The 15397-nt window shown below is 46.2% G+C and overlaps 1 protein-coding gene across 5 annotated transcripts in view; it reads right to left on the bottom strand.

Moving 5' to 3' along the window:
• LOC135904694 (death-associated protein kinase 1-like) overlaps positions 1-15397 on the bottom strand; it is a 192955-nt gene that overhangs the window by 34309 nt on the left and 143249 nt on the right. For all 5 annotated transcript variants that reach the window (XM_070534064.1, XM_065435624.1, XM_065435623.2 and 2 more), the window contains 2 exons: positions 4672-4785; positions 1848-1946 (listed from right to left, as the gene is read on the bottom strand). In XM_070534064.1, coding sequence (XP_070390165.1) covers positions 1848-1946; positions 4672-4785 — 213 coding nt within the window. The remainder of the gene's footprint in view (positions 1-1847; positions 1947-4671; positions 4786-15397) is intronic.

Below are 15397 nucleotides of genomic sequence, written 5' to 3'. Positions count from 1 at the left end.
TTGATGCGATTAACACTGGTCAAACAAGAGGCGTCGCTGGAGCCAACGTTTTTGCTGCCCTGACGAAGCCAAGTTCCCTTGCCGAAATCTTGGCTGCGGCAACATTTCTTGTTAGACCACTGTTAATCACAATGTTAGTAACAGTGCTTTTAGAATTTGTCTATCAAGGTGGCAGTGATGCCAGGTGCTTGATGGGTTTAGCATTCAAAAGCTTGCACGAGGGCAAAAGGGGGCACCGCAAGGAATGACTCTGGATTAACTGCAATGACTTCAGAGTCATTCAAGTTGCTCTTCACGGGTCTCCAAGATCTGTGTATACCATGTTCCCTTTCCTACAGCGAAGCTGTTTATGGCTAGGGTTCATTGAAATTTTCATATGTGCGTGCGAGAAGAAAACTGTCATCACCAGCAATGGCTCGTGCCATTGCTCGCGCTCATCGTAGTCGTCTTCTTCCACAGTTGGCTCTGTTGCCGCTGATCATGCCAGCATTCCCATACGTCCCCTAGCGCTCGTGCCACTGCTCATGCTGTCGTCGTCATTGTCTTCTTCCACAGCTAGCTGCGATGGCGCTCATCATGCCAGCATTCCCATACTGCCCCTTCCTCTGCGAAGGCGCTAACGGCACTGGCCCACCGCCAGTCGGTGTCGTAATTTCGGTGCAGAATTCTTTGCCTCAACATATCGCGAAATGAAAACACGAATGTATATAGCGAATGTGTATAACGAATTTATAACACGAATGAACGCGAATGTATAACAATAAATGTGTGTGCACGTACCCTTCATCACGATTACCACCAACCAAGACAATAAATGCATGCGTGCCCTTGTTCAAAATTCGCTGTCACCCCTTTGTCGTGTGCTACACAGCTTAGCTTGTCATCCACCTTCACAGAGTGGTATGGCTCATGATTTTTTTTTCTTTCTTTTTCTACATACATTGTAGGCAACAGGGCTGCTCAATCAGGTGAGGCATTGCCATAAATGTGTTAGTAACGAATTTTCGAAAGAATAGATGTGTATTGAACAATTCAGCTGCAAGTAAGTGCAAAAATTCTCCAAAAGTGAAGGGAACACATACTTGTAAACTAATTTGCATTGTTTTATTGAACAAAAGATCAAACAGAACACAGACATTTTGCTACTTATGCAGGTGGCATTATGAGTGCACAAATGGGCTAAAAGAGCGAATAGATCCTACTTATCTACTAAATAGCCATAAACATCTGGGACTTACTGCTGGACTAAAGGAAATATATTTCAGTTTCATAATGCAACAACATTGGCACGGGAGAAACAATGGAGCCTAAGATAAATGGTTGAATCATGTTTTATCTGCCGTAATTGGTCGGTATGCAATTCTAACCGTGGGCCGGATGTTCATGGCTGCTTTGCAGGTAAGTAGGGCGTATTCATTCTTTTAGTGTACTGATGATACCACCCATACAAGTGGCGGAACATTTATGTTTTGTTTGACCTTTTGTTGAATAAAACCAGTGCAAAGAAGTTTACACGTGGAATGGTTTAGTACTACAATTAGGAAATTAAGAGAGTGCAGAAAGGCACGAATAAAACATAAGAATGGAACTTGTGCAGTCTGTGTTCTCTACCTTTTACTGTTGTTTTCTACACTGTTAGTTTTGAGTCATTAGTCGAACACGCAAATTAAGCTCCTACACAGCTCAATAGCTCTCCAGTAGCGGTGCGACGATAAACATGTTTATTTTGAAACACTCTAGTGATAACAGTGCGCAGACACACATGCCTGCCATACGATCTGTCATGAACCCCACAAGGAGCTGTGCAAGTCTTTCTTGCACATCACACTCGATCAGTAGCCACTTACACTGTCTGCAAGCTTCAGGTTGGCTCCCTTTGAATGCAGCAGCTTGAGTATGTGTAATTGCGCCAGGCCTGAAGCGATGTGGACGGCTGTCTCTCCATGCTGCAAAACAAGAGAATTTGGCATGTAGTTCCCACAAACAAGTAAGGAAGATAGCTAAAAGATGGGAGTTAAGCAACAAAATTGTGACAGCTGAACTTCAATATAACATGAATATAACAAATTATTGAACATAATGAAGTAAATCTAAAATATTCCTAGCCAGTATCAGCATGTAACAAGTATGTGTACAACTAAATAAACTGTAAATGAATAAATGTGCTTATAAGGAATATCATATAAAATGAAGGCATCACCAAGTCATATGTGACTTTATTGTAATAAAGTTTCGGAATGTTCCTTTTCTTTCACAAACATTGCACATTCTTTTTGTTTATTTCATCCAAAACAACACATTTTCCTTTCTTTGCAATGCCTACCGTGAATAAAAATTTCGTGATTTCTTCTTAATCTGTTTTCTTGTCTTTTCTTTGCTTTCGCCTTTTCTTAAGAACTGGTTTAATGATGAAATAAATACCTTCCAGAGGCTGTGTACATGAAAGTTCACCAAATTCTGTTTTTCACTAATTGCGCATATATATATTCCCAACCAACACTATTTCTGCAGCCATTTTTAGCTTCTATTTAGTATTGCAGGATGGCTATCATAAGAAAAAGGTGTGTAAAGAAGTTCGTTTCAGCCAGTGCTGTCATACTGAGGCATCCGCCATTTTCACACCTATACCAACCACATGCAACTAGGCAACTATGTGCTTAATTACTGTAATGATGTGAAAAAGGCAATAAATTTCACAGCCAATATTGAAAGGCCCTCGAATACCTTTTATAGGAAGAAACCTTTAGCTTCACCTAATTTTTGTCCCGAGGGAAGCAGTGTATGAATGTAATGAGCAAAATTGTACTTGTATACCTTATGCATTATTTTGCACCAATTATAAATTGAATCTGCTACTGCACAATAAAACACATAACTTGCATAGTACCCAGGCATGATTGACAGCCTTAGATATTTACACTTGACAATATTTTGCCTTAAATATGAATTGGGTAATTTTTTCCTGCTAAAATATAATATGGAGTAATGAAGAAATCAACCAGTGTAACCTAAATACAAATATAATTACAGCTAATGATCTGCTGTCATAGGTAGTTGGAGGAACAATAATTAGAATGCAGAAGCTAGGGTGGTAGATAATGCTGTTGAAATGCCAAATAAGTGTGTTTCACAGAAAAATAGGAGCACGGTACGCTACAAAACAAAAGTGAAAGCAAGGTGACAATGTGATTTTGAAAATCCTGCATCTGTTACCCTTGAAGTCAAAGTTTGACAGATCCAGTCTAAATAGGCTCGTTTATTGCTTAATAAATAAATGAAAAATTGCACTGGATTATTCAATAAGAAATTTTAATCCGGACACAGTCCGGGTAAATAAGTCTCACGTCTGCGAAAAGAATAATGAAGAGAAAGCTAACTCATGTCATTTGCGGAAGTAGCGCCATATTCGAAACGTCACTTTCAAGAATCGCGGTTCTCGTCTGGTGCAGAAAGGCGGTTTTTATTAGCAGAAAAAGAAAAGGTCACACTTCCCATTTATGAAGGTTGCGCCGGAAGCGTGGCGCTGATGACCGTCACTCAGATTTCTCACATCTGAAATTTGCATCAAAACCGTGATGCGAAGTTCAGAAATGGGAAATCTGAGTGGCATCATGGAAGCGCCAAATTTAAAAACGAGAAGTCTAAGACCTTTCGCACCTTTACGGGCTTTGTTGGCAGTGGCTGCTGCTGCTACTGCCTTACCGGATAGGTCATACAGATGAAAACAAGAGTATTACGTATCCAATGGAAACATCGAACCTCGGCAGCCTAGCACAACAGCCCGATGCTCTAGCCATTAGGCCACAACTTTTTTTTTTCTTTTATTAGGCCACGACTGCTTGCATATCTCTCGTGTCAACGCGGTAGCTCACTGAGACGAGTGGCGCGTGCGTGCGAGAGCACGTGCACGCGCAGTTTTCACCAGACGCACGTGCACGAAACCTTGGTGGCGTCCGAAGGTTTAAATTCTGTGGTCGCCTGTTGGGCCGCGTCGCTTTTTCACGCCGCCTTGTCTGACGATAGCAAGACGCGTTCGTTGTTGTATATTGGGGGCGAGGACTTATGGAGTCGCCATCTGACGGAAGCGCCTCCCTTGCGTAGTATGAGGGATCACGCGGCCTCACCACTTAATCAGAATCGCAGCGCAGCTGGGCCTTTAAACTTTCGTTTCCAGCTCGCTTCGGCGCTTCCAGATCAGCCGACGCGACCGCTGTGTCCACGTGATCCCTCATGCCACGTCACGCCGACGGTGGCGCCAGTTTTTCAAGTGGTGGAGCTCGCCCCAATAGCCTGGTGTGCGTTTAGCTCCGGTCGAGATGCGATCACCATCTTATGCCTGTTTACGAAAATCTTTGCTTATACACCGATTTCCACACGGTACGTGGGATATGCATAATTTTGTTCCCCGGCAAAAAAGAAAAAAAAGAAAAGGCCACTTTCTTAGCCGTAAAATGCAGACAGCACGGAACGAGTAAGCTAGCTTGACGTTTTTATATTTAGCTAATACGTGCGTAGTACGCGCGGACGCGTTTGACACCACACGCGTGCTCTAAGTCTGCACAACCGCCGCATGGAAACCGGGATATGTTCACACTGACCGCTCAGCCTTTTTTATGAAGACAGTGGCTATACAGACTGCTTTCCGTGCAGGCTCTTCCCAAGTAAACACACCTTATTGCTTTGATTGGGGTTGATGTGGGACATCGAGAAGAGCTCCTCCAGGCCTGCGTAGTTTCCTTCTTCGACGGCGCAGAAGAGGGCAGCAACCACGAAATTCTCGTCTTGCTGCGGACAGAAAGGTGACAGGGAGAAAAAAATATAGAATACGTGAACGCAAAGTCAACACGCTGCTCAATATCACGTACACACGCTACAGGCACGCTACAGCTTTCTCGTAACCTCGATCGAAACAATCTGTACGCGTTCGGCCTATAACCAAGTTGCGCTGACACAGAGAAGACAAGGCCGCGAATTGGAACAGGGCTACATGCCCGCTGTGTTTTCGACAGGAACAGCCGAAACCTTGGCAGATATATTACGGCGCCGGCAAGGACTATAGTAGTTGCAAGAGGACGGAAGCCCTTTGCAGCTATATCGTTAACGCCAAGAATAATAGCTGTTCTTCTCCTCTTCCTCTTTTTTTTTTTTTTTTTTTGAGAGCGAGGCAGACCGGACGTGTCTACAGTGCGGGTAGCATTAACAAAAGAGTTATATAAAGGCCCAATGAAGCGGGACGTCGGCGCCACCGTTAACCACGGTACGCTTGTTCTTCCGCTTCGATTTCGCAGCGATTTGTTTTTTTTTAACTTCTTTATTGCCCATTGCTTTGACTTGTCGTTATGGCTGCCCCGTCTGTGGTAACCTAACGCGTTGTTCGAAGCTACGCGAAGACAACTTTCTCTGCAACCGGAATGGTCCTAAAATGGTGACACCTAATTCTGCTACGGTGACCTCTTTTTTTTCTTTTTTTGCTTACGATGTATGTCCAAGTATATAGTCACAACAGTAATGGCGTCTTGTTTATATTGAGATGAACGCGTACGCCTTCTGAGTTCTATATATTGCCTTGGATTTGTTCAACCGTGCCTGCTTTCTTTTGCATGCGATTGTATACATGCGATTGTAATTACACTGGAATTACATGCGATTACACACTGCATAGCATGAAAATAAACATAATTGTATGCATCCCATTTACTTGTATGCCATTTAATTTACCGTTCCACTAAAGCTTCGCAACAAGCGCATTGGAGCTGCATAACTATTGCATCACTTAAAGGGACACTAAATGCAAATATTAAGTCAAGCTAAATTGGTAGATTAGTCCTCGAGAATCTCTACGACGCCAATATTATCACGAACAGAGCCTCAATAATCCAGAAGTTTAGGTAAATGCAGGAGATGATTAGAGACTCCCCTGGGGCATTAAGTACTTGCCCGATGACGAAAGCACTCCTCAGTTAAATTCTGTCGCTAGTTCTCAAGCACTCGTTGCATTAACCATCCTTGTATAGCTATATAAGACGAAATAAAATGCTACTTGTACAGTTCTATATGAGTTTTAGGGAAGAGGAGTCATTGAAATCACCCTTGACAATGACGCGGGCGGTCGAAAGGTTTCGTTTTCGCTCGACTCTGCGGTACCCACGCTTTCGCGTTTCAGAAGTTTTGTTATCGCGTAGTGCTGCGCTGGTTTTACTTGCTCGCGAAACTCGCACAAACTGCAAGTAGCAGATAATTCATCTTCCATGTGATGTCGCGGGGTGCCCGAACGGTCTACGCCACTTGACCAACAAGCAGCTGCAGCGGCGAATCCATCGCCCTGCCTTTAATATGCCTTGTCTCGGTACCACCGTCTGTCGGACGTCGTTTTACTCACCGACGGGCGCAATGAGTGGTGGCGATGGCATATGGTGATAGCGTATGCAACGTCACCACTCCCTCGGTTGAGTGGCGGGAAATTTGAATTCCGAAAAAGCTATTCGCACCCTTCAGGTGCAATTTGTTCGTAAACTAACTATTTTTTTTGGCACTAAACACGCGTTGATAGTTTTCTGGAATGGTATTTAAATAGTCCACGTCGACTTAGTAATCGCATTTTGTGTCCCTTTAAGAGTTACAATATCGATGACGGAATCCAGAGCGCCGCGAAAACGTTGATGTTAGGTTAAAGGAAATACGCGTGCACTAAAATTATTGGACACTTCTTTCACCCCTTAAGGACTCGTGCGAGAATCGAAGAGAAATTTGGACAAGTTTCACGCACAAACCCAAAACAACTAGGGAGGTTGCGTAAGGCTGCTATGCAGCGCGTACAAGAGCTAAATGGGCACAGGCGCAAAATTAGAGCTTTGATGTGTATTGAAGTGATTGCGAGTCAGTGTTCGTATCGCCTCTTCTTGAAACAAATTTTTTCGAAACACAGCAATCTCCAATAACGTGTAGTGGGGTGCAATATCGGCGCCATTTCTGCCTGGCAACCTACGCGACTTCATGTGGCGTCCAGGGCACCAAGTGCTCCCAACGCGTGACAGACCTGCAGCGGTGAGGCACAGTCCCATCTTCGCTGTGTCCCCATCGCCCCCTTCAAGAATCAATGTGCTGCTGCAAAGTGTCGTTGCTAGCGTATTTCGGAGGGCCGTGCAAGCTGGTTTCCGTGGCCTTGGGGTTAAGCGCTTTATTACATTTGGTCGCTGCTCACGTGGCCGCTTTGCGCGACTTTAGTTGCTGCGGGAGGACTTTTGTCTGTGGCGTAATCGGTGCAAGGCAGTTGCCGCGGGACATAGTCGCCGCGCTCTGTTTCCACTTCTGGAAAGGCTCTACTCTGAGCTACTGTCGTTTCTGTCAGAGGAGTTGTTCTTTCTTGGGGAAGAGGGGGTTCCTTCGACAGGGATCATGCCGATTCCTGTCAGTGGCTGATGGACGTGTATGGCTTAATTTTCGACCAGCCTGGTTCTTGGAGTCATGCCATCAAAAGTACACTGAATATACACTGAATATACATGTATGTAGGTGCCCGTGATTTCTGTGTGCTCTAGTATGCATGATCATCTTTGTATACACACATCTCATAACATCGCTACAAAACTACGTAGGGTCGCATCATCATTGTACATAAGCATTGCGTACACTGTACATATTGAACATCATTTTGTGTAATGTGACAATTAGTTTATGTGTAACTGTGCGTTTCTGTGGGTCTATGTGGTTATATGTTAGTGAGTGTGCACTCGGACACTTTTTTCTAAACGCGCCCTTTATACAATGATTCGTACGTTATATATGTTATCTTCCTGGTGGAATTGTGCCGTCATTGTGTCTCAGTGTTCGTGTCCTCTTTTGTTGAAATAAAGGTTGTTGTTTGACAATGTCTTGCAACAATGGTGACTCATTTCTGTGTTTGCCGCTAAAGCATGCAAGGCACAAAAGAGTACATCGGACTTGCATATTCCAGGTCGTGTAACTGGTGTACAGTGCAATGTAGTGTTATTGGATTTCAGTGGTCAATGTATGCCAAGAAACTTTTTTTCTGAACACAGTGTGCTCAGACATGGTGTCACGCACCACATTCAGTAAACCTCTTTTTTTAGATAGGCCACGTTTGGTATATGATCATATGGCATCCCCGTGTGCTCATACAAGCGTATGGCACTTGCCCGTGAGCATGAATGAATGAATGAATATGTATTGTTTAGTGGAGCAAGGGCCATGCCCGTGAGCATACCTGCCATCCTGTAAACATTAAAATTCGCAAATATTCTGCAAATACGACGACTAAGTGGGGAGAGGGAGTATGTACTTTAGAGACTGACAAGCAACGCATTGTTTTTAGATCACAGTGACATTTTCAACGATATTTCTGCTGCCGGTTTCGCCTGCTTTCGAAGTCTGAATAAACTTGATCTAAGCAAATGCTCCTCGTCTTGCATTGCCACACCAGGGCGGTGCGGTACCATTACAATTTATTTTTCGCGCACATTCTCTTGTTTGTTTCTGTAATCTTGCGTCGCTCCTTCTTTCGACCGCCTTGAAGCATTTCCGTGAACAAATTTTATTTTTCGTAAAACTTGACGCAACACTCCTGAATTCGTAGAAAGAGCCCAAATTCGTAAAGTAGAGATCGCAGGTATGCATATGGCATATGCGAACATACATGTGACGCTCACATGTGATATACGAGAACATACTACTTTTCATATGGGATCCTCATATGTTCATACAATCATATGGGACTTCCCTCATGATATATGGGAACATGCGGGTATATATGTGAGTCGCACGTGTTTCATATGAGATTATCGCACATGGGGCCAGCGGGTTTTGTTTCGCTAGGGTTCTCAAATAATGTTTCCTTTTGTATAATATTATTAGCTGAGTATTGGCACCACCACCGAACACTTACCTTCGCCAGGTGATTGCAACTAAGCACACGCTTGGCGAACGAAGGGGGGTGCATTTCATTAAAAGAAGAGAACCTGTTTTTATACCCCGCGTATGCGGTAAGCTCCTTGTCCAAATGGCGTCCATAAAATGATCGGGAGCAATACACGCCAACAACAACCGCAAGAATAATATCGTGTGCTCATTATCTCGTGACGCCTACTCGTGGCCCATACTTCAACAGCAGCGAAACACATTTTTACTTCAGTGTGTCATGCAGGCACATCCAAGTGACTAAGTGCACACATTTCGCGCATCAGCTTGTGGCACTAGACCTCTCTTCAAAGCTATGTTCTACCTTCCGCAAAAAACGAAGGTTTGTTCGCTTTTTTCGATCGTGTTCCTGTTTTGTACTTGCTACGCATTTCTTTTTCTATTTTTTTTTTACAAGCACTGTGCGCAGTGACGCAACACGCGAACAAATAGTGAACTTTCGCTTCACTTACTCGCTCACTTGCTCGGCGAAGTTGTAAATAGCTTTTTTTATTACACACTGCGTATCCTCCTTCCATTTCTCCTACACCCATTTCATCATATTCCCCTGTGCGGGCCGCCGTTCAGATGTCAGCTGATAAGTTAGACAGTTATCAGCGCGGCCAACAAGGATGTATTTTCTTCTTCAAGATTTTCATTAAAGTCAGCCCCTCACAACTACTAAATTTGGTTTGGCAGTCCTAAACAAGTCTGTGTGATCCCATAAAATGTTACAAGCGCATTTAGACGCTTTCACACTCGTGCTAAAGCGAATACGAAATTTCTAGTGGATCTGAGAAGCTTATACCCGACAGTGATGCACGTGTACGTTGGGATTGGTAAAAAGTAAATTGCACTGTTATTGTGGAAGTGCAATGCACTCTTATTGTGGAAGTGTAGTGTTGCTTAATAGTGAGCTATCATGCTATAATGTAGCGTTTGCAACGCGCTAGACAAATACCTGTCGATCAGCTCACGCACATCCGTTTGAACGTTTCCAGCAGCCTCCAGAGAGTTTTAGTATCGAATGTTATCAGTGAATTCTGGCAAGTCGTATGAACATTAACAACTTGGAAGTACATTCGAATAACTGCAGAGCTCTCAACAAATGGCACACTGACGGATACTGCTCGTATTCAAACTGCTCGCACACGAACAAAGACTGAAGCTCAGAAAAACTAAAGACAAAAAGAATCTCTGTTTAATAAAGAACTTTAAGAAACAGTCCGCCAAGGAACAGAAAGCGAGAAAATCTAACGTATTACCGCAGAGCCCGAGGGACTGGGTCACAGAAGTCGAAAAAATCAATGCGGCGTCGTAGTACAAGGAGACGTAATAATCCGGGATGCGGCAGATTATATATCCTCTCGGCATTCGCTTCAGAAGGCGACAATCGTCGATCAATACAATAATCACATTACGCTCATAATTCAGTCTGCAACAAACTGAAATGCATGAAACGAAAACGTTAGTTTCCATTTTTAGCGACAGAATTTACGAGCTGCAGCCTCTTAGGGCAACGGCTCAAGCACTTCCGACACAAATTAACCCAGCCAAAAATAACACGGTCACCACAAAGCACCAAGTTAAAAAATGTACTAGGTAAGACCGGCCAGCTTTCAAGGAAGCCCAGCGAGTGATACGAGCGCATCAACTTCGCAGCGCAAACGAGCGACGCGTCCGGCAGGTTGTAGAGCGTGCAGACCAGATAAAAGAAGGGGGGGGGGGGGGCATAGACTGGAACCGGCGAACAGAGTTGGGCGCCCATACACAGCCTGCCCCCCCTGCAGCCCGCTTACAGCCATTTCGCGCACGCACATAAAGGCGGCACATTTACGGTCGTGCACATTTTCAAGAAGCCTCGCCACACGCGACCGGTCATATACGTACTACACACCTCGTAAAAAAAACAAAAAAAAGGAAAGCCAGCGGTGCAGATCACGCATTGTAGGCATCTGCAACTCTAACCGGGGCAGCGCACATGCTCCGTCTGTCTGCCGGTATCGTGCGTGCAAGCTTCAGCGATGAAAAAAAAAAAAAGCAAGGAAGGCGCAAGCTGCGGGAAAGATTCATGTTCCGCGTGTGCGCGCAGCAAGCACACGCCCTTTCTTCTGTCTGCTCGTAGTACGGAGTAATGCGGTTAACGGTACCGTGAATGGACGGCTGGCTTCCCCGGGAGGCTGCACTGCAGGGCGGCGGAGACCGCGTCACGACGACGTTCGGGCGAACGCTGCCCTCTCCGCGAATGCCCAGTCCGGGAAAACCCGGAACCTTACCCCTGGTCCTTGCCGGTATTTTATTTCCCGTTTTACCCCCTCCTTTGTTTCCTTCCTTCCTTTCTTCCCTCCAGGCCCGGGATGTTCGATCAATTTCGGGAGCGCGTGACGTCACTACCGGCGGCGGTCACGTGTCGCTTTCCCGGGGGAAACCCGATCGCCGCGCGCATGCGCGCTTCAGAGAAACGAGAGGGCGCGTTTCGCGCTTATTTCAAATGTTGCATAAAGCCCCCGCGCCGCGAGCCTTGTTTTGCAGCATTGTCTGGTATTCCGTTAATTGTCTCCTTGGCGCTAATGACGCGCGAAGTAGGTGCGCAGCGACAGACACGACTCGCCATTGACAAAGAAAGAAAAGGAAAATCGAGGGGGGTCATGTGATAAACAAGTGTGACAGATGGCTGAACTGTACGTCACCGCACGTGCAAGTTACGCGTGAGTTGTAGGCTCGCGATTACCGTGGAAATCGCTCCTCTGTTGACAGGGCATTCCAGAATATCACTGTTCTCCGCACAAAAGGCTCCATCAAGTTCTCTGAGACGTAACATCAGGCGCCTGACCTGAGCGTATACGGCCCTCACTAATAACATAGGCTATTCTCCTTCACGTTATATTAAATTCTCTGTCAAGCGAAAAAAAAAAAGAAGAGTTTAACACTGGAGTTACACGTTATATCTCTCTTGAGTGAAGGCACCCTTCAATTTCTAAATGTAAGCAAAGACAAAGGCGTTGATTGTTAACACTCAACAACTTCCCCATATTAGAGAGGGCCCCAAGTTAATGACTTCGGATTGATTTTGAACGCTTATATATGTTCGTTAGAGTGTACCGAAATCTCAGCGCCGGTTGGCACGTCTGTTGAATTCTGTTTCCAACCATCATGTGGAGAAAAAGATGTGCAGAAAAAAAATTATTCAGCGCGAGGGAAGGAAAATGAGAGAGAGAGAGAGAGAGAGAGAGAGAGAGAGAGAGAGAGAGAGAGAGAGAGAGAGAGAGAGGGTCATGTCATACAAGAGATACGTGGGTGGCGTACATAAAGACAAGCAGGAAACTAGCTAAAGAATGACATCTACTTAAAACCTTGCCGTCGTTTTATATAGCCGTTGCTTCCAAGCCAGGCCAGTCTTCAACTCGTACCGTGTTTCTCTTACCTCTTCCACGACTTCCATTAAGGTTTCGGCGAACGCTGTGCGAATCGCACATACCTGTACATGCGTGCCACTACTATCTCGGCGAGCACGGTAATCGCCAACGTTCGACAATGAACTGACCCCGCAGTGGTCGCACTCTTCCTTCACATGCGCGGGCGGAACGAGCGTCGCGTTGTCTTTCTCTCTCGTCGAGTCATATCTCTCAAATTGCTCAGTGCGTCGTTCGTCATTCGTGGCCGTACGTACACCTCACCTCAACAATAGAGCGACTATTTAGAGCGGGATAATTAACCGCAGGAATTCGCAATTAAGGCGGCGGGGCCTCCCAGCGGGAAATAATCAGTGGCGCAGCGGCGAAGCACAGCACGCATCCCGATTAGCCGCGCGGCGCACACAAGGAACCCGCATTCGTAGCTTTGAAGCGTCTTGATGAATCGTGTCAGACTTTGGCGTACACGTGGTGGTGGACTGCTTATTGCTACGTCCGTAACGTGGCTGGGCGAGACGTGGTAGGCAATGACAATCTCCAAGCAACGGCTCCGGACTATAGCGGCAGTATTACAATACATTTTATACTCTCTCTGTAACGTATTCATCTCAACCCGCGCCATCCTTGCATTCATACAAACATTTAACGACGTGATGCACGGATACCTCTGTTCTGTTCTTTGTGCGGCCCCGTCTTTGTTGCTGCTTCTGTGACATACAGTAAGACGGGAAACGTTAATTCTGGCCGGCTATTCCGGCAACACCGTCGTTAGTAATAGAATAAAACATTATAAGCACACGTGAAAAAGAAAAGCAAGGCGAAAAGAAGAAAAGCTAAGTAAATTTAATTTTACACAGACAAACGCTGCCTAAGTATAATGCCTGCGTGCGATGAGTCTTCAAGGTATCGACACTAAAAGCTGAAATGACAATCCATCTCGAGGCAGGCCTGCGCGCACTCAAGCATAGCGCGATGTTCAAATGTAAAAAAAAAAGGAATTACATAAGAAATAAATAAATTACGCGGTACGTGCAAAAACTATGGTTTGATTAGGGTTATTGGGGGACTCCGAATGAATCTTGATAAGCTGGGGTTCGTTACGTGCACGGCTGAATCAAATGCCGCAACACTATTTATAAGCCGCAGAAAGAGAGAGAGAGATAAAGAGAGAAGAAAACCCGGGAAACTATAGCGAATGTATAATGAAAGAATGAGTAGGTTAGCTGTTCCGTTCTGTTAGGAATTCTTTGCTGTGGCGAGGTTGAGCTCTTTCGTACTTCTGCCATTACGCTTCCGCAGCCTTCGCGGCGAATATGAAATTTAGGGGAAAAAAAGAAAATGGAACTGAAAGAGAGGTGCACATTGCGATATTGAAACCACTAAGTCATCGTCCCACGTACGACAGTTTCCCTTCCCCGTTTCTCCCGGCCCCTGGTCACAACGGGACTGCATACAAGATACAAGCTCGTAACTGTTGAAGCGCGCGCTCGCGAAACTGGGCTACACATTGCAGTTTGCTCACAAACCCTGCCGTATTAGTGACGTCTGGAGAATGAGCGAACGGTTATGGAAACGTGTAGTACATTTGGGATGCACTTATTCTGTCGGCCAGCGCCGTCGTTTCTGCGTTGGGCGGCCGAATGAACAAAACGCGAACGTCTTGAGAACTGGCTGCAAAATTAAATTACAATCATTGGGCTAACGTCCTGCATAACTGCGAAGTGGGTTATTAGGGACGCCGCAGTGACGGGGTTCCGGAATAATTTTGACCATCCGAGGTTGTTCGATGGACACCAAAATCTAAACGCACGAGCCTTCATGCATCGAACCCACGACCTCGTGTGAGCTCACGTGCTCGAACCCACGTGCTCAGCTGCAGAACGTCACAGTCACTGACCCACCGCGGCGGGTAACGTACTGCAGAGATGAACGGATGGTCGCCCGTACCACTTTCATCCCTTTCCCTCCAATAATTCTGACCGCCTGCAGATGCAGTTCTTACACAAGCACTGAACTCTCGTCACACTAACTTTCTTGCATGCCGCTCCTATCGGAATTGTGGCTATACAGTGCACGGTAGGGAGGGAATCGAACCCCGCGACCTTACGTTCAGAACTCGCATAGCCTCGTTCAAGTCAAATGCGGCCAGTTGGGTGGTCGAGCGGCGCAAAACTTAAAGCACCCCCCCCCCCCCCGAGACACACACACATACACAGGAACAGAGAGAGAAAGAGAGAGAGGGTGACCGAGGATCGGCATGTTTGTTCACTGCAACTCTCGCTGCAGGTGTCAACTGACAGGCTTGTCTGTCAACACACCAAAGAGTTTGAGGATGCACCCGCCTCTCGTATTTATCTTCCCCTCCAGCTCCGTCAAGAGAGCACGGAACCCCCGATTGGAGCGTACGAAGGAGCGTCTGGCGGCGCAAGAATGCAAAGAGAGACCCAAGTGCGACCGCGCGCGTGAGCACTGATAAGTGCGAGAGAGAGAGAGAGACAAGCCTTCTCTTCCCTGCAGCACAGCGGGCCGAGGTCAGCGCACGCGGCGCGGCGGAGTCGCAGTGCGGAACGCGCTTTCATAACGCGCCGCTGCGGCCGCCGCCGTCTTTCGCCATTCCAGGTCGCCGCTGGCGTCGCGAGGTCACGGGGCCGACGCCTCCCGTCGCGGAAGCCGCCCTCCGCACGCGCGCGCCCGCTACAGTTGCCCCTCTCGGGATGGGGGCGCCTCCGACAAAGCCGGGCGCTAATGAAGGCACCACTGGACGCGGTCGTGATTATAGCAACAATAGTTAGCCTAGTTTCCGTGTTCCGAACCGGTGATACTCGAGGGGACAAGAGTCGCATGAGCGACGGCGTAGCCATCTCTTCTTTCCTTTTCTAGTTTTCCTATTTCCTTTTCTTACTCTAATTCGAAATGTCTGCCCTACCGCCCGAGCTGCAAGTAATCAATACACGTAATCGTCGAGTGACGTTGCAGCGCAAACCCATGAACGTATTTTTCGTCCGCTGTTCCTCCGTCACTATGCAACTTTGCCAACTAGCCGCACTTTTCAGTCGAAAACAATGACAGTA

This window comes from Dermacentor albipictus, chromosome 2, assembly GCF_038994185.2.
Source record: "Dermacentor albipictus isolate Rhodes 1998 colony chromosome 2, USDA_Dalb.pri_finalv2, whole genome shotgun sequence".
NCBI classification, from domain to species: Eukaryota; Metazoa; Arthropoda; class Arachnida; order Ixodida; family Ixodidae; genus Dermacentor; species Dermacentor albipictus.
The sequence above is the reverse complement of the archived record's forward strand: the minus strand, read 5'-3'. Positions and strand labels throughout refer to the sequence as shown.